The sequence below is a fragment of the Silene latifolia genome, chromosome 4 (assembly GCF_048544455.1).
Source record: "Silene latifolia isolate original U9 population chromosome 4, ASM4854445v1, whole genome shotgun sequence".
NCBI lineage: Eukaryota > Viridiplantae > Streptophyta > Magnoliopsida > Caryophyllales > Caryophyllaceae > Silene > Silene latifolia.
This window is the reverse complement of record NC_133529.1, coordinates 25,399,650-25,419,098: the sequence shown is the minus strand read 5'-3', so window position 1 is coordinate 25,419,098 and position 19,449 is coordinate 25,399,650. Positions and strand designations below refer to the sequence as shown.

Below are 19,449 nucleotides of genomic sequence, written 5' to 3'. Positions count from 1 at the left end.
AACCAAGATGATTTATTTTTAAGGAATTTTACCGATTCGGTCGGACACTTATCTCAGTGCGTCGGATCCTATCAAAACATACCCGTCAGGGATACTCGGGTCTAGGATTATCTCGATCTGTTTTTCCGGGGAGGTGCCACATAAGTGCTCCAAACAGTCTTGTAATTGCTATGCCGGGACTTACCCGCCTTGAAGGCTTCAAGGCCGCTGAGTAGCATTCCTGGGCTGTCTTGTGATCCTCTTTGATTGTGGCTATGCCCCAGTCTGTTGGTATCTTGATACACTGGTGATAGGTTGATGGTACGGCCTTGACATTGTGAATCCAGGGTCTGCCCAAGATAGCATTGTAGGATAACAGGCAGTCAAGGACTCCTAATTTTTCATAGGATGAGCTCCTTCCACGTCGGTTGGGAAGTGGATTTCTCCTAAGGTGCTCCTGGTCTCACCGCTGAATCCTACTAGGACGCTAGATTTCTTGGTGATTTGATCCTCGTTTATCTTCATGGCTTTCAAGACGTCAAGCATGATCGGGTTCACCGAGCCGCCTCCATCTACCAGGATCCTTCTTACTGTGGGTCGTTCCAATCTGCATAGAAATTACCAGGCCATCATGATGAACATCGGGGATGCCCACCAGGTCACAATCATTGAAAGTGATTGTTGGGACAAGATCCGGTTTGCGGGGTGACACGGTCCTTGGTGTCCTGGCTATCTTCTTTCTTCTTTGAACTTGTCAGGCCGCAAATCTCTGAACCGCCAGATATGAATTTTACTTCATAGATTGGTGGTGGTGGAGGGAGGTTGCGATCCTGCTTATGCTCCTGATTTTCTTTATCTTGCCTTGCATTCCTGCCTTTTGTCTTGATCAGATCTTTCAAGTATCCTGACTTTAGTAGGTAGGCTACTTCCTTCCTCAGGGTGAAATAATCAACCGTGGTGTGTCCAATATCCATGTGAAATTCGCACCATTTTGAATTGTCTCTTCTGGGATTTGGATTTTCTGACTTCCTGGGCCATCTAACAGCTGATCCCATGTTGTCAAGTCTCTGGATTAATCCTGCAATATCAACAATGAAGTTATGTTCGGAGATAGATGGATAAACTTTAACCTTATCTTGATATTCACGAGCCAGGTTGACTTCTGACTGATCTGGCCTGGAATATGGAGTAGGTCTATAATTGTTCCCTTTGTTGCTTTTCCTATTGCTCCTTTCATGATCCCTTGGTTGACTGGGTGATCCAAGTTTGTAGCTTTTATCTTCTTCAAGCCTGATAAAAGCAAGAGTCTTGGCCTGAACATCCTCGAAGGTGTGGCAGGGATACTTAGTGAGTTCGTTGTATAAGTCACTGTATGGTAGTAACCCCTGTCTGAATGCTTCCACTGCTGTTCCAACGTCACACCTGGGTATAGACACTTTCTCTTTGTTGAGTCTTGTAAGGAATGTCATGAGATTTTCATCAGGCTTCTGTGTAACTCGGTAAAGGTCACTGGATCGTTTCTCCAACTCCCTGCTACTCGCAAACTACTGGTTGAAACTATTGATCAGGTTGGCAAAGGAATGGATGCTGCCAGTTGGCAGGTTGATGTACCATTGCAGGGCAGGACCAATCAGGGTCGTTCCAAATCCCTTGCACATGCAAACTTGTCTGAATTAGCTAGGAATAGATGCAGCCAACATCTTCTGCTTGTAAAGAGCCACGTGATTTTGTGGATCCGTGGTTCCATCATAGACCCTCATGGATGGAATTGTGAACTTTTTTGGTAGGTCTACTTTTGCTATTTCGTCTATGAAAGGTGAATCAGCATAGCTATCAGGGGCAGCTTCTTCCATGCTGGCAGGTACTCCTGGTATCTTATCAAAATTTTCGTTGAGTTTCTTGATCTCCTGAACTACTGCCATCATGATGGCTGCTGCAGATTCATCTGGTTTCTCTTTATCATCATCTTTTGGTTCATCATCACCATCTATGTTAATGACTTTAGGAATACTTGGGCTCCCAAAGCTGGAAAAATCAATGTTCTTAATGATTGATGAAAACGAGGTTCCTGGTTGGAATCTAGAGCCTGCCCCTTGGGTTTTTTTCCAATTTTTGCTTCAGGGCCGACTCAGATTCTTTCGGTTGCGGATTCCCGCTTGGTTTGGGCTACTTTTTCTTTCGTGGCTTTCCAATTCGGTGATTTTTTGAGAGCCGCATTCAATTGTTCTTCAACGGTGGGCTGGGCCATTTTTGTAGGTTTTTGAGTTTTTGTAAGATAAGGAAAAAAGGATTTAAAGAGCTAGATGCCCCATGGTGGGCGCCAATTGTTTTGTGTGGATTTTGCGCAAGGCGAAATCAGGTCAGGGTGAAACTGTGTAGGGTTAACTAGCTCTAGGTAGTCTGTTGGTCAGGTCGTCAGGGTACAATAACAAGACGTAAATGAAATAACAATAATAACAAGATAAACAATTTTGTACGTGGAAAACCCTTGAATGGGAAAAAACCACGGGCACCAAGCCAGGAGAGGATTTCACTATGTAATTTGAGAGAATAATTATATGATAATAACAATCTTTGTATTTCTCTAAGTATTGCGTATGCTTCTTCTTGCGTATATATGAGATGCCTTCTGAAATCTTCAAAGTGTTCCTTATATAGTCTTCTTCCCTGAACGACTGCTTGATCTGGTATTAAAGGCAGAATATTCTCCATAATTTCCAGTAATAATCACCGAATATTTCTCTCTTAATTATCGTATTTACTGCATAATCTTCACACTTAATGCTGCGCATTTAATTCCTTTAATATACGCGAATGTGGTCTAATATCGTCCTGATATTTTGACCGTTGTCCTCTCTATGGCCTGGCGCCTATCTTCATGTGCCCTGATAGCCTGGGACCCTGACAGCCTGGCGGTCAGGTTCAGGTGAGATACTCATCAGGAAGGTCTGCGGATTTCCATGCCTAACACCTACTTTGTGATTCACACGAAATGGAAACACCGAATCATTTGTTCCGTGATTGTTCCGTTGCTAATAGAGTTTGGGCTGGTAGCCTTCTACGGATTCGGGCAAAATCAGGGGATAATTTGAGCCTCCAGTCTTGGATTTGCAACTGGCTTTCTGTTCTTTCTAAGGCTAATAATAAACATGAGGCTTGTCTCTCTTTTTTGTGTACTATTTAATTTGGACTATTTGGGTGGTAAGGTGTAGAAAGGTCTTTGATCATTCGGAGAGCTCCCCTATTGGTGCTATCTTATTATACCAAGATACTCTTAACTTGGGCTCTTTCTGCTGAAGATAGGAAGCCTGGGTCTATAGCTGTCCAAACACCTTTAGAGGAAGACTTGACTAACCTTACGAATGGGGTATTCATTCCTTTGATTCAGGGTTCTCTAAGCTGCTCTCGGTCTCATGTTTATGTGGATGCTGCGTGGTCTGCGGAACTTGCTGCTGGTTATGGTGGGTGTATCATGTTAGATAATGAGGTTGTATCTGAATTCTGTATCAAGGGAAGAGCTGAGAATGTTGAGTATGCGAAAGCATTGGCAATTAGGGAGGCCTTCAAGTGGGCACTCTCTCGCAACATCCTTCATATTAACATTTTCTCTGATTGTCTGCAGGTTCTTGCTCAAGTCCTGAAGTACTCTGAGCTCAAACATTGGACTAGGAATACCGTTGACGAAATCATTGATCTAGCGACAAACTTTCATTGTATTTCCTTTTCTTATGTTCCTAGAATTTGTAATAAAGGCGCTCATAGGTTAGCTAAGTGTGCTATTAAACTGTAGAACTCGATAACCAGATTGTCAAAAAAAAAAAATATACAATCACTTTATCTCTCAAGATTTCTCTCTGTCAATCTTCTTTGATCTCATAACACATTCAATCGTCTCATCAATTCTCATTAATCATGATCGAATTCTGTTACCAACATGGTATCACAGCCAAGAGTTGATCTTGTTTATGTATATCTTCATCTCCAATTTCTTTTTGGTAAAATGTGAGTATATTATATAAGATATCAAGTTACAAAAAATGAGCTAAAGCTAGAAAAACTAGTAATTACACAAGCTTTAATCTCTTTAGCCAATCTAAGTCATCAATTCTTAGGTCATGCTCATTCCTCCCCCGTATTTTAGCCTTCATCTCATCCATAATCACTGTGGCAATCTTCTCAGGTTTTGCAATCACGCTATCCACTCAGCATTTGTTCCTCTGGCACGAAATCTGATATATGGCAGCCATAACAATAGCTGCTTGGATTCCTCTATGTATTTTAGACCCTACCCTATGAACACACCAGTCTATCACATTTGTCACAGGTAAACTGCATCCCAGAGTGTGCTACAGACAAAGCATTATCCTCCTACTGTACTCACAGTAAAAAAAGAGGTGGCTCTGAGTTTCTGTATCCTGTCCACATAGAAAGCATCTATCGTCTATGTCCAAACCATACATCAGCAGCTTCTCATTAGTGTGCAGAGCTTCATTGGCATATAACCATCCCATAAACTGGTGCTTAGGTGTGACCCAGGCATTAGACACCACCCCATGCCAGGTTGATAAACCTGGTTTCTTTGAGCCAGTTGTAAAACCTTGATCCTGAATAGCCCATTTCCCATCTACATAACCAGTTGAAATCTTCTGTTTAACCCTGCATATTCTTCTCCAAACCCAGCTAGAACCTGCACTTGGTTGATAATCCAGCCAGTTTTGTCCCTTTAAGTAGTTCTGAGAGACCCAATGCACCCAAATAGAATCTCTTTTCTCAGCAATCCAGTCAACAAGTCTTCCCACCATAGCCTATTTCCAAGCATCCTAATCCTTGATCCCCAGTCCTCCTTCCTCCTTTGGCCTACAAATTTTGTCCAAAGCAACTAGAGGGGTCTTCTATATTCTGCACTACCATCCTATAAGAAGTTCCTACATGTGGCTTCAATTTTATGAGTAATCTCCTTAGGCAAGAAAAACATTGATGCCCAATAAGAATGCAAAGATGTTAAGAGAGATTGCACAGAGTTAATGTCCCTCCATAAGAGAACTTCCTAGCTTCATAACTATGGATTCTGCTGCAGATTTTCTCCACCAGACGATCACAATCCACTTTTTTCAATCTGGTATTTTGGACAGGCATTCTAAGATATTTAAATGGCAACACACCTTCAATAAAGCCTGAGACCCTAAGAATATCTTGCTTGACATGATCAAGCACGCCTTTAAAGTAAGCATTTGACTTTGAGGCACTCACCTTCAAACCAGTGGCTTTAGAAAATGTAGAAAAGAATTTGAGCAGAAGCATCATTGAGGTAGCATCCCCTTTGCTGAAAAGTGTAACACCCCCATATACAAAGGAGCCTTAACAAGACCTTTCCCAGCATATAAGGGCGTTACCATCTCGGTTGCCCGAGGACAGTAGTGATCAAATGTCGATAAAAGAACGTTTAAGTTATATTACAAGCGATTAACAAAACTAATGATATAAAAGATACAACTCAAAAACCACTATCGCCTACGTGAACTACTGTCGTGACTCGTGATAGACTCGTCCCTCCAAGCACCCGACTATCATCCAAACAACAACCTCGCTAAGACCGATCGCTCACCATAGTGGATCACGGCGAACAACAAAAAAACAAACAACAAAACAAACCACACAAGATCAACAACTAAGGAAACAAACATATAAAACAGACACAACATAAGCACAACAACACACACACCACAACTCCTCTAACTAACCACCATCGCCGACTGTCCACTAGACCAACCCACCGCAGTGGGGATCGCAGCCTGCTCCCACCTAAGCCCTGCTCATCTATCCGAGCGATAAACCCATGTCCATTAATGTGCACATCCCCTCCCGTGGCGGGTTCCACGGAGGGCGAACTACGGGTGTGAAGCCACTCCTGCAAGTGACTCCACTCAACCGAGGACGCACCTCGAGAACCACAGACAAACAATCACAAACAGCTGTACCACAACAACGATTATCAAAACAACAGAAGTCCAACCAACTACAACAACCAATCATGAACACAAACACTAAACCAACCAAACAATATCAACAGACTCTCTAGACAATCAACAGTACTGACTAGGCGAACCTACCTTTAGCGAACCGCAGCGATCCCGCGTCCAACCAAAAGATACCAATCAACCAAGCAAATCACCTATACCAACAGTACAACCATCTATCACTATTACTACCAACCTAACTGAAATCAACGATGACGATGACGATGATGATAACATACCTATACATAGAGATCCGACGTCAAGACCACTATCCGACTCAAGTGCCTCATCTCCATGGTGTAAGTATCCTCAAGGACCTCTAGGAAATGATTATGGTGAAGGAGAAAGAAGGTGACGACATTTATGTTTAGGAAGGAAGTGCGGAAATGATTTGGGGTTTCACGATTATCGGTTTATAATTCCTCGCTGCAAACTCGTTACTCGATCGAGTAACTGACTTACTCGGTCGAGTGACCCTTATTCCATCGAGCTCCCAAGATACTCGATCGAGCACCCTCAGTTAGATCGAGTATCACACAAAGCAAAACTCACCATGTCACAAGTCATCACTCGTAAAGTTTCCCAAGGTCAAGATCAATGTCTAAGGTCAGTCAACGTCGGTCAAAGGGTCCCTAAAAGGACGGGTATTACAGTCTTCCCCCCTTAAAATGAACTTCGTCCCCGAAGTTCGACTCAACCTCTCCCGCAAACCCAAGGCAAAGGAACCAAAGTAAACCCACCGTTTATCGGACACAGGCCAACCCTATCGTTTAAGAATACCATCCCACTATGTATGTTCATCAACCATCGTCATCATTTACCTTAGCACATATTACATAACACGACTCCCAACGAATCACCAATTTCCTTTTGAATCACCGAACACACATTGACCCAAAAACGACTAACCCAACTATCACTTGTACTTACTACACAATAGTGCTCAAATGTAAACAAACACAACATTCAGAGTATTCCTTCATCAACTACTTGCCAACAACTATCAGTTACAAAGTACTCAAAACAACGGTCCTACTATTGATTCAAAACAACACATTATTCATTCCACTCTATTACTTTAACCACACAACACAATTCTACTAATAGCAACACTACTACTACTAATAACATCCAATTCACATGACGGCATAATGAACAACTAATTATAAAAAAGATGTAATAGCATGCTACTCTATTCAACAATTATAAACTGCTACGCAATTACACAATAACCACTACAAAATCATCCAAGCTACCATTTAAAATGCTTTAAAATGTCATGAATACACTATAAAATTGTTAAAATTACGTCATTTTCTACGCGACATTACTCTTCCCCTCTTAAAAGGAACTTCGTCCCCGAAGTTCGCCAGTAAACAACTTTCCTGTCCCATGAACCGATACATATAATTCCACACTGACATTACTTACAAACCACAATGCAAACCTTGACTCATGTTAAGCAATATACGTCCTTGACATTACCCAAATTTGACTCATATAAATACGAAACCATCGAAAACGAAAATTATAGTACGAGATATGCCATCATCAATTAGCAGTCATGGCAACAATTACTTTATTATACATTCATCCAAACTATGCAACGAGATTTATAACCCTTAAACATGACATTACCTGAGACAAAACGATTTAGCATACAAAATTTGTAAACACCACCGAAAGTTGTATAAATCATACCAATACACACACTGTATAACCACCGTTGAGGTAATTCTACAATATAATATACCCACAGCAAGAAATACTATAACAATAACCAATGACATGATGATGCAAACAAGTTTTTTTAAACGAAATGAAGCTGTAACAGTGCTACTCGATCAAGTTTGTAAGGCACTCGATTGAGCTGGACTTACTCGATCGAGTTGGCTGAGATCAGAATACTCCCTAGATGTCACCCCTGCAGTTACTCGATCGAGTGAGGGGCACTCGATCGAGTAGCCACAGGTCAAAAATCCTCTAAGACGCCACTTCAAGTCCAAAGCAATATATATACGCGAGTCGGGAATGCTTTCCCGACCCAAAATCCTGCATAAACAGTCTAAAAGTATCTAAAATACGGCCTTATGGCCAAAGTACAAACCAAGGTCAAATAAAAGTACTAACCAAAACAAGTACTATCAACTACAAGTCCATGAAACGATATAAAAACAAACGAGTATCATCACTCCATAGCCTGCTCATCCATCACCTCGTCTCCACCATCACCTCCCGACGTGCCTGCTCCAGTTGCCTCCTGACCTGCGACTCCACCAACGCCAGCATCGGCTCCCACTCGCCATGGTGCCAAGCAACCATAGGGGTAGCTCGTGGGCTCTCCCCAGGTAGACCGCTCCATGCCAAAAGAATGGAAGACTTCGCTGTCATCCCCAACGCCCCTCCACCACACCGGCTAAGCTGCCTCGGTCCCGATGCCCTGCACATGCGCCATCTCATGGAGGTTCTGGAGTGTCAAAGTAGCAGATACCCTCTCCGTGAACTCGCTCACTTTCATCTCAGGGCTGTAGAAGTGAGGGTAACTGGGAAACTGGTACTGTGGAGGCACAGACTGCTCTGGATGGGTCTTAGCCACCCTCCCCCTCACCCATCGTGGTCCCTTCCCCACTCTAGGCTGTACACCCTCGGCACTAACCTGATTCCTCTTCGTCGGCTCAGGCATCACCTCTAAAATGTCATCATCAATGAGGTACTACTGCCAATCGGGGGCCTCCTCCTCATCATCAGAATCGGCTGCCACCACTGCCGCCGGTAAAGGCTCGGTCACGGGAAGGTGCTCAGGGTCGGGTATCCTCATCCAACTCATCCCCCAAACTCTCCATGCTAATCCACCATCCACCAAAGTCCTCAACCACTTGGTGTCAAGAAAGTACTCACGGTCTAAGGTAGGCACCATCGAGGTCAATGGGGTATAAGCCGAGGAGGCCACAAAGGTAGTCAGACGCTCCGCCAAACGTGTGGCAATGGCACCACAGCTAAGGAAAGGGGTGTCAGAAGAGGCCATCAAGGCTAAGCAAGCACACACTATAGTCGGGGCACTGATGGAGACTCTCTGGGCTCGGGTGAGGTTAAGGTACGCCGCAAGCAACATCACCTCGAGTGATTTAAGCTTACTCACATCTTTCTGATCATAAAGTAAACAGGTCAAAGCACGAAGAAATATCTTCAAAGTGACGTGTTGCACGTCATTGATAAGCATGTTACTAGAGGTGGGAGGTGGCTTGCCGGTAAAGCAAGGCATAAGACTACTAGCTCCACACTCAGTCGGGATGTCCCTAAGGGCTCCCTTCTCGGGTCTAGAAAGGCCGGGGTGGGTGGCAAACATGTCCATGATCAGAAAGAAACTGGTGTTCATCAGACGGAACTCAACGGTCTTTTCCACTGCATCATACTTGAAAGAACTCATGAACTCTAAGGTCGGAAAAGCATAAGAATGCTTCCTAAGACGGTACAGCCTGGTCAACCCAAGGTCTTGAAGATGTGTCTCACATCGGTTTCAATTCCTAGGTCAGTCAAGATGGTAGTATAAATGCAATGGGTGGGTTTCATACGACGTCTCTGTAAAGCATTCATTTGCGTAAAATCCGCAACGACAACAAAAGGGTACTCAGGCACCGCTGGGACCGTAGGTCCCCCACTCCCCTCACCTACGTCGGGCTCAAAAGCCCTCCCGCTCTTACTTTGACGGATTTCGACTTTGGTCTCGGCATCTGTTTCAACACATAACTTAGATACACAAACAACACTTACTTTGAAACACATATAACTTCATGTATAGTCATGGAAAAGAGTTACTAGGTGCACACTTTCACCAAACAATCCAGAAAGTATAAGTATAAACTCTCAAATTATCATCAGACGGTCTCTACAGCTGTCAAATTATGGCAATTATGGCATCAATTAACAACTCAACTACTAATTTTAAAAAATTAAACCTTCAAATTAGCTTCACAAGTAGACAAATTTCACAAGAATGTGGGATGAATTTCAGTTTGGGGCACTTTTAAGACGGAGTTTTAAGGCAAAATTTCAAGCAAAAAAAATCATCAAAATCAACTCTAAACATGATATCCATAACAAAAATCACTTAATTTTCCCCCTTTCATATGCAAAACACAATCAAAAATCAATTTAAAATTCCAAATCCTAGAAAATTCGGTACATACAAAACCCCCAAATTGATTCGATTTTTGTATGTCTAGCATCAATACTCAACAAATTAAAGCAAATAAATCATGTGACAACAATTATAAGCAAGATTCTACACATACAAATCGAAGTTTCATCAAATACCAACAACCTACATGCTTCTAATCAATTAAAAACATAGAAAGAGATGAATATTATTACCTTGATTGATTAGCAAGCAAAATGATGGGTTAACAAGATGAACACCAAGAAATTTATGCACCCAAAACACAAGATTGAAAGCAAATAGAGAGGTATATAGGATGTTAGAGTTTAGATGCGATAGGAAATAAGAAGAAAAGAAGATGGAAAAGGGTATACGAATCCCGCAAATCCCCGGGTACTGTTCACTTACTCGATAGAGTAAGTGGGTTACTCGATCGAGTTTGAGCTACTCGATTGAGTTTTCGCTGGCAAATCCAACTCGGTCGGGCAAGATTAAATTCGGAAATCGTCACAGATTATTATACTCATTCATGACGTATTACTACTACTACTCAAATGCAACGCAACAGTTTCATTCAACCAAGATACATTTTACTTCATTTTATAGCGAACATTACGCGAAATGATTGACCACACTAATAGCTTATTCATGCATACACTCAACACATTATTTTACTTCTAATCATGGATTTGCAACTTCAACAATACAACTTATAGTTATATCACTCTAAGCATACATCTAACATTAAACTATCATTTATCATCCGAGTTTGTTAATAATTCAATCAAGTCACCACAAATTATCAACTACATTACTCAACTTACTATGCCATATCATGTAAGCATTCAACCATTCATCCATCACACTTACCAAATACTACTTGATAAATGTTACAACTAATTCAAACTTACTACTTACTGTCATCACCACATGCAAGACTCACAACTCCTTTATAACCCTCACACATAGAAAGATTTAGAAAACACTAGTATCGCCACATCACAAAACACTGTTACGTACTATAAACATTTCACCATTTCCACAACTTTCATACACACCTCTACTTAACCACAGACTTACACAATTCCTCATCTCAATTACACACACTAGCACAGATAGAGACTCAATCACATATATTTCTAACATAACCATTATACACGCTAGGCATATAATTCCCGACTTGATATCCCATAACCGGTGACTGGCTTAAGCATAATGGGGCCATGATTTTGAAATAAGGGTGCCTACTCAACCAAAATCAAGCATCAGCCGGGGCTCCCAACATACATACACCAGGTTCATTTTATTAGACTCTTTACGTTCATTAGGTTCATTTGTTACGGGTTCCAAAATCGTCGCTCTGATACCACTTTGTAAAAACCCCATATACCAAGGAGCCTTACCAAGACCTTCCTCAGCATATAAGGGCGTTACCATCTCGGTTGCCCGAGGACAGTCATGATCAAATATCGATAAAAAAACGTTTAAGTTATATTACAAGCGATTAACAAAACTAATGATATAAAAGATACAACTAAAAAACCACGATCAGCTACGTGAACTAATTCTGTCGTGACTCGTGATAGACTCGTCCCTCCAAGCACCCAGCTATCATCCAAACAACAACCTGCTAAGACCGACTCCTCACCATAGTGGATCACGGCAGACACAATAGAAATAAACAACAAAATAAACCAAACAAGATCAGCAACTAAGGAAACAAACATATAAAACAGACACAACACAAGCACAACAACACACACACCACAACTCCTCTAACTAACCACCATCGCCGACTGTCCACTAGACCAGCCCTGCCAGTGGGGGACCGCAGCCGTTCCCACCTAAGCCCCACTCATCTATCCGAGCGATAAACCCATGTCCATTAATGTGCACATCCCCTCCCGTGGCGGGTTCCACGGAGGGCGAACTACGGGCGTGAAGCCACTCCCGTAAGTGACTCCACTCAGCCGAGGACGCACCTCGAGAACCACAGACAAACAATCACAAACAGCTGTACCACAACAACGATTATCAAAACAACACAGGTTCAACCAACTACCACAACCAATCATAAACACAGACACTAAACCAACCAAACAACATCAAAAGACTCTCTGGACAATCAACAGTACTAAGTAGGCAAACCTACCTTTAGCGAACCACAGTGATCCCGCGTCCAACCAAAAGATACCAATCAACCAAGCACATCACCTATACCAACAGTACAACCATCTATCACTATTACTACCAACCTAACTGAAATCAACGATGACGATGATGATGACGATAACATACCTATACATAGAGATCCGGCATCAAGACCACTACCCGACTCAAGTGCCTCATCCCCTTGGTGTAAGTATCCTCGAGGGCCTCAAGGAAAGGATTATGGTGAAGGAGAAAGAAGGTGACGGCATTTAGGTTTAGGAAGGAAGTGCGAAAATGATTTGGGGTTTCACGATTATCGATTTATAATTCCTCGCTGCAAACTCGTTACTCGATCGAGTAACTGACTTACTCGATCGAGTGACCCCTACTCCATCGAGTTCCCAAGCTACTCGATCGAGTACCCTCAGCTAGATCGAGTATCACACAAACCAAAACTCACCATGTCACAAGTCATCACTCGTAAAGTTTCCCAAGGTCAAGATCAATGTCTAAGGTCAGTCAACATCGGTCAACGGGTCCCTAAAAGGACGGGTATTACATAAGATATCATCAGCAAACATCAAGCTTGCAAATCTTAGTTGCTTGCACAAGGGGTGGTATTTGAATTCATACCTATTCATCTCCAATTTCTATTTCTATAGTTTATATTCATCTTCTTTATCTCAATTTTTCTCATCTTTCCTTATTTATTCTTCGTATATCTCGAAATTTCTATCTTTTTCTTCATGTACATAATATTCCTTCATATATACAACAATGCTAGAAAACTCTGATAACAATGTTACGATTGGTCCCGATGATCCTCATTTTATTCATCATTCAGAAATTCCAGGAATAAAGTTTGTTGGTAATGTCTTTGAAAGTACTGGGTATGGCGGTTGGCGAAATGCTATGTTGTTTGCTCTTTCTGCCAAGAACAAGTTGGAATTCATTGATGGCAGTCTTCCTAAACCAGCAGCTACAACACCAACAACGAAGTTTTGGCAACGGTGCAATGATATAGTATTTTCTTGGATACTGAATTCTTGTTCCTTAGAGATTGGTAAATCAATTCTTTACAGTAATTTTGCAGAAATTGCTTGGTCTAAGTTCGAAGATAGATTTGGTTAGAGCAATGGAGCCCAGTTGTATGGTACTAAGAAGAAACTCTCTGATTTATCTCAAGGCAATGACAACATCTCTACATATTTTACCAAGATGAAGTCCATCTAGGATAAAATTGATGGTATGGTCATGAACTCTCCTTGTTCATGCAACTGTCAATGTGGTGCAAAAGAAAAGCAGCAGAAGTTTTAAGAAGATAAAAAAACTGTTCAGTTCCTGATGGGATTGAATGATTCCTATGTTGTTCTTCGTGTTACTATCTTGATTCAAAATCCTTTGCCGAAGTTGTCTACCATCTACAACAACCTTTTATAAGAAAAGTGTCAAAGAGAGATCCATAATACTGTCAATTTTCAATCTGATTCCGCTACACTTTATGCTGGCAATAACAATAGAGAAGGTTATAGAGGCAATTATGGCATTGTAGGTTTTGGCAATGACAATGCTTGGATTAATTACAATAGTTCAGCCACTGGGTACAATTAGAAGAATTACAACAATAAGCTCATCTCTATTGGTTCCACTTCTCAAGCTAATTACAATTACAGACGAGGAAAATTTCAGCAATATTCTCAGCAGAATTCTCAGAATAATTCTCATTAAGCTCAACAGTCATACAACAATAAAGACAAGAATTAGTTGCAGATAATAATGCTCCTCATCCTTTCTGTAATTACTGCAAGAAGTATGGCCATAAGATTAAGGTTTGCAGGCCTTTACGGAACAGGTACAAGAGATTTGCAGGAAATGTCTTTAATGATCAAGAAGGTGTATTAGGTGATGCTTTAACAGGGTTTAATTCTGGTTTCAATAATGGCACGAATGCTGCTGGTTCCTTATCTTTTGGTGGTGATTCATCTGCAAATTTTGCTGGTTTTAATACTTCTGATGGGCTATTATCATCTGCTAATTTTGTTGGTAATTCTCATTCATCTAATTTTTCCCAAGTTTTTCTTAATCCTTATTTTAATTCCTGGATTCTTGACACAGGAGGTAGTGATCATTGATGCGTGCATTTTATATAGTGTTTCTAAGCCTTATTTGCACGCATTTCTATGCATTTTATGTAGTGTTTAGCTACAAATGTCCACCGAATAGTCTACTTTGGTTTGTCTTGTATTATTTACAGGTATGAACCGGAGATGAGCATAATCAAGCTTAACACATGTCCCTATGCTTGCATTTAGTAGACACTACATGAAAAACTAAAACAGGCGATCGAAATTTGGCGACTGATAATAGTAGTCGCCAATTTGGCGGCTGATTAACAAATTAGCGATTGAAATCAGTCGCTAATTTGGCGACTGACTTTTTTAAAAAGGGAATCTAATTTGGCGGCTAATTTTTCAGATTTGGTGACGGATTTCAAGGTAGTCGCCAATTTGGCGACTGAATTTCAGTCGCCAAAATGAGTTTCAGTCGCCAAATTTTTTTATAGAAACCAGATCCTCCTCTCTCTTACTTTACTGTTTCGAAACAAAAAAAAAAGGAAGCAGCGACGAGCGACGAACATCGACAACACAACCACACTTCCATCGCCACTTCCACCGCCATTTCCACTCTCTTTAATTAGGTTAGTTTTTTTTGTTTAATTTCAGTTTAATTAGTTTAATTTGTTAGATTAATTTGTAGTTAGTTTGATTAATTTGTGGTTAGTTTGTTAGATTTATTTGTAATTAGTATGTTAGATTAATTTGTAGTTAGATTTAGTTTAATTTATGTTTGAATTAAAAGGGAATGATTAAGAGGGTTTGTGTTTAGGTTTAGGGTTATTGGTGGGGGATTGGTCGGCCGTGGGTGGCGGTTGTCGGCCGTGGGTGGGCCGTGGATTGGGTGGGTCGTGGGGTGGCCTTGGGTGGGTCGTGGGTGGTGTTTGGTGTTGGGTAGATAAGTGAAACTGTCTCATTATCATTAGTATTAAGCTAAGTGGAACCGTCTTAATTAATATTATTATTATTATTATTATTATTATTATTATTATTATTATTATTATTATTATTTTTATTATTATTATTATTATTATTATTATTATTATTATTATTATTATTATTATTATTATTATTATTATTATTATTATTATTATTATTATTATTATTATTATTATTATTATTATTATTATTATTATTATTATTATTATTATTATTATTATTATTATTATTATTATTATTATTATTATTATTATTATTATTATTATTATTATTATTATTATTATTATTACTAAGTTAAGTGAAACCGTCTTATTATTATTAATATTAAGCTAAGTGAAACCGTCTTTTGCATTAATGGAATTAGCTAAGTGGAACCGTCTTTTGGATTAAAAGAAATTAGCTATTGGCTAAGTGGAACCTTCTTTAGGACTTGATTTTGATAAATTTAGTTTGATAATTCATGTTATTGATGAATTGAGGTTGAATAACCCTGTTTTTTTTTGTTTTTCTTTTCTCCTTTCGGGGTTGTCACCGCGCTGCTGAGCACCACCGTCCGCGGTAGCTGTTGCTTCTTGTTTTATTTTCATTTTTGCTTTTACTTGATTAGGTAACCTTCTCTTACCAGTTACCTTTTAAATTTACTAATTTTAGTTCAAATTATGCTACGGACTCTAGGATAGAAACCTTTATTATGTTGTTGAATTGTGCTATTGATTGACTTAATTAATTTAGTACCAAGTGTTGTTGTTTATCTTAAACTTTAAATTAGTGTTAGTTTGATTTGATGTTGACTTAGTACCCGTTCAAGAATTACTCATTAGGAGTAATTCTTGAATAGTCCCCATTTTGAGACTGTCTTTGTACCTTTCAAGTCATTTATGTAGTAAACACGTACTTGTGATTTATTAATGAGGAATGTTTGGTGGCAATCCCTTTAATGTTCTCCGAATACATGTATATGTGGAGTAATTAGTTATTCTACATTGATGTGTATTTGGAGAATCAAGGGAATTGTCGCCGAATTTTTCCTCATTAATAAATTACAAGTGTGTTTGTTAGTGACTTGAAACGTACATTGACGGGTTTAGGTTAGAGTGATAAGGACCCCATTCGAAGATGGATTACTTATTGACAATATTTATATATTGTTTTCATATGTTTATTGTATAATGTGGAGTATAATGATTAAATTTTGTATGTAATATTATTGTTATTTTTTAAAAATGTTTAAATTATTGTGGGGTCTTCTTTAGATTAAAATGAAGAGATTGGAACGTTCATGGATGTATGAAGGAAGATTAGACCATTTCAATAAGAAAAGACGCCCTACCGCTAGATTTATAAAGGGTGTTAGCGAGTTTATTGAATTTGCTAAACAACAAGATGAATATGACTTGATAGACAAAAAACTTAGGTGGTCTTGTGCCAAATGTAAAAACCTGAAATACCAGCTTGACATTGTAGTAGAAGAACATCTCATTATAAACGGGTTTAAGCCAAATTATTACAATTGGATTTCACATGGAGAAGCATATTCTCCAATTCATGAACAAGCTCACACCCAACAAATACAAATTGATGAGAACCCATATAGAGAAATGGTTGTTGATACTATGGATTCCACTATTTTTAATAGTGATGACCATACAACCATTTCTGAAGAACAACCGCCACACCCACAAGAAAAAGCCTTTCTTGACATGTTAAAAACCTCAGAAAAACCCTTGTATGAAGGAAGCAGAATGACATTGTTACAAGCCGCTTCTAGGCTAGTTACCTTGAAATGTGAGTTTAATATGCCATTTCTTGCTGTTGATGGCATTGCCTCGTTCCTTGAGGAATCTTTCCCCGATGATAATATCATGACGCGAAATTTCTACACTACCAAAAAAGTAGTTAAAGGTCTTCAGTTACCGCATGAAAAGATTGATGCATGTCCTGAAGGATGTATGCTATTTTGGAAAGATGATGCTTTGCTTGACAAATGCAAAGATTGTGGTGCGGATAGATATGAGACAAGTGAAGGAGATACAGTTTTGGTGTTGAAAAAAGGCAAGGGTAGTAAGAGGGCCAAAAAGAGTAAGAAACCAATAGCATGTAACCAATTGTTTTACTTTCCTCTCGCACCAAGACTTCAAAGAATATATGCCACCAAAAACATTGCCGAACAAATGAGATGGCACAAAGAAAACCCACGTGCTCCGGGGAAGATGAGTCATCCTAGTGATGGAGAAGAATGGAAACGATTTGATAAGATGTATCCTGAATTTGCCAAGGAACCCCGCAATGTACGACTTGGCTTGTGTACGGATGAATTTGATCCTTTCGGTAACTTTGGGAGGATGTATTCTTGTTGGCCCGTTATGGTCACACCATACAACTTACCACCTTGGTTATGTATGAAAAGACCATTTATCTTCTTGTCACTTATTGTTCCCGGACCAAAAAGCCCGAAACCTTTTTTTTTTTGTAGAAAGCATTTGCTTGGGAACCGTCTCAAGAAATGAATGTCCGTAACAGGTATAATGAAGTCGGTACTCGACGATATCGAGACGTGATCTGGAAGACGGTCAGGGCCCAAGGAGCCGCATACAACATGAAAGGTATTTAATTAACTTGTTTTGTTATTTGTATTAATTAGCATATACTCTCTTATATTATAAATAATATCAGTAACTTATTAGTTATGATTTCATATGTGTAATTGCAGGTGAGAAGTATAAAGGCTTAATAAAGCATACCAAAAGTGAAGCTTTTCAGAAAAAGTCTAAGCAAGCATCCCTCAACAACAAAGGAGGAGAGATAGATGCCGTGGTCGAGCCTACTCATTATGGGGGATCCCGATCATTCTGGGATCGTGTAATGGGTGTAAGTTTGTCTATTATTTCACACTTTTTTTAGTTTTCAACATGTTTATTTTATGTTAGATTTTTTGTTGATTTTCTAACATGTATGTTTTTTTTTTTCATTCAGAAAGGAAAGAAGAAGTCAAAGCCGATTACGACGGTACCGAAACTGTTTCTGGACACGCATTCCAGGGATGACCACAAAGGGATTAGAAGTTGGACTAAGCCAAAAGACAAGGAATTATATGTAAGTTTTCCCTAACACTTAATTTTTGTTAATTTACTCTTTTTTAATGTCTTATATATTTTGGTTACCATATTAACTTATAATGATTTGTTTAATATTGTAGGATGCATTTGAACATACAAAAGCCACCAATCCAGAAAAGGCGGATAATGACATATGGTTTGAGTTGGTGAATGGCTTCAAGAAAGGGCACGTGTATGGTACCGGAAGTTCAACACCGGCTTTCTGTGAGAACAAGCGTAGGAGATCGACTTCAACAATTCCCAGCAACACGTATCAACCGGGATTTATTAGTCAACTTCAAGCTCAAGTAAGAGAGCGTGATGAACGTGGAAGAAAACGTAATGAAGAATTCCGCCAAATGAAGGAAAAAATGGCAATGTTTGAGACTTGGTGGCAAGGTTGTAACCCCGGACCTAGACCCGACTACAATCCTTTTGATCTGCATGGTCCACAAGGGGGGAGTGGAGCCGGTGTTGGCTTCTAAGTAGTTAAGTAAGTTTAATTTAGCATGTAATAAGACTTGAACTTTAGAATATGTTAGCTTGTAAAACTTTCATTTTCAATATATGAAATGAAGTTTGGGAAAATGTGTGGTGTTGGGTTGAAATTTGAAATGTATGGTGTTATGTGTGGTGAAGTTTGGGATGTATGGCATTGTGGAACTTCGGTTTGTATGCAGGTTGTAAATATTTGGCTAGCAATGAAAACGAAAAAAACCACCAAAACAATCAGTGGCTTTGGCGTTTGAAAAGGCATTTAGCGACTGAATTTCAGTCGCCAATTTGGCGACTGATTTCAGGGTAGTCGCCAAATTGGCGACTGAAAATCAGTCGCTAAATGCCTTTTCAGTCGCCAAATTTGACTCAGTGATATTGGCCTAGTCACCTAAATTTTGTGACTAAAAGTCAATTTAGCGACTGAATTTCAGTCGCTAATTTGGCGACTACCTTGTTTCAGTCGCCAAATTGGCGACCGACATTAGTCGCCAAAATTAGAA

The 19,449-nt window shown here is 39.8% G+C and overlaps 1 protein-coding gene across 1 annotated transcript; it reads right to left on the bottom strand.

Moving 5' to 3' along the window:
- Nucleotides 1-4,325: 4,325 nt before the first annotated feature.
- LOC141651259 (uncharacterized) lies at nucleotides 4,326-4,781 on the bottom strand. Its single transcript, XM_074458978.1, has one exon. The coding sequence runs from the start codon at nucleotides 4,779-4,781 to the stop codon at nucleotides 4,326-4,328; it is 456 nt and encodes a 151-aa protein (XP_074315079.1).
- Nucleotides 4,782-19,449: the final 14,668 nt, after the last annotated feature.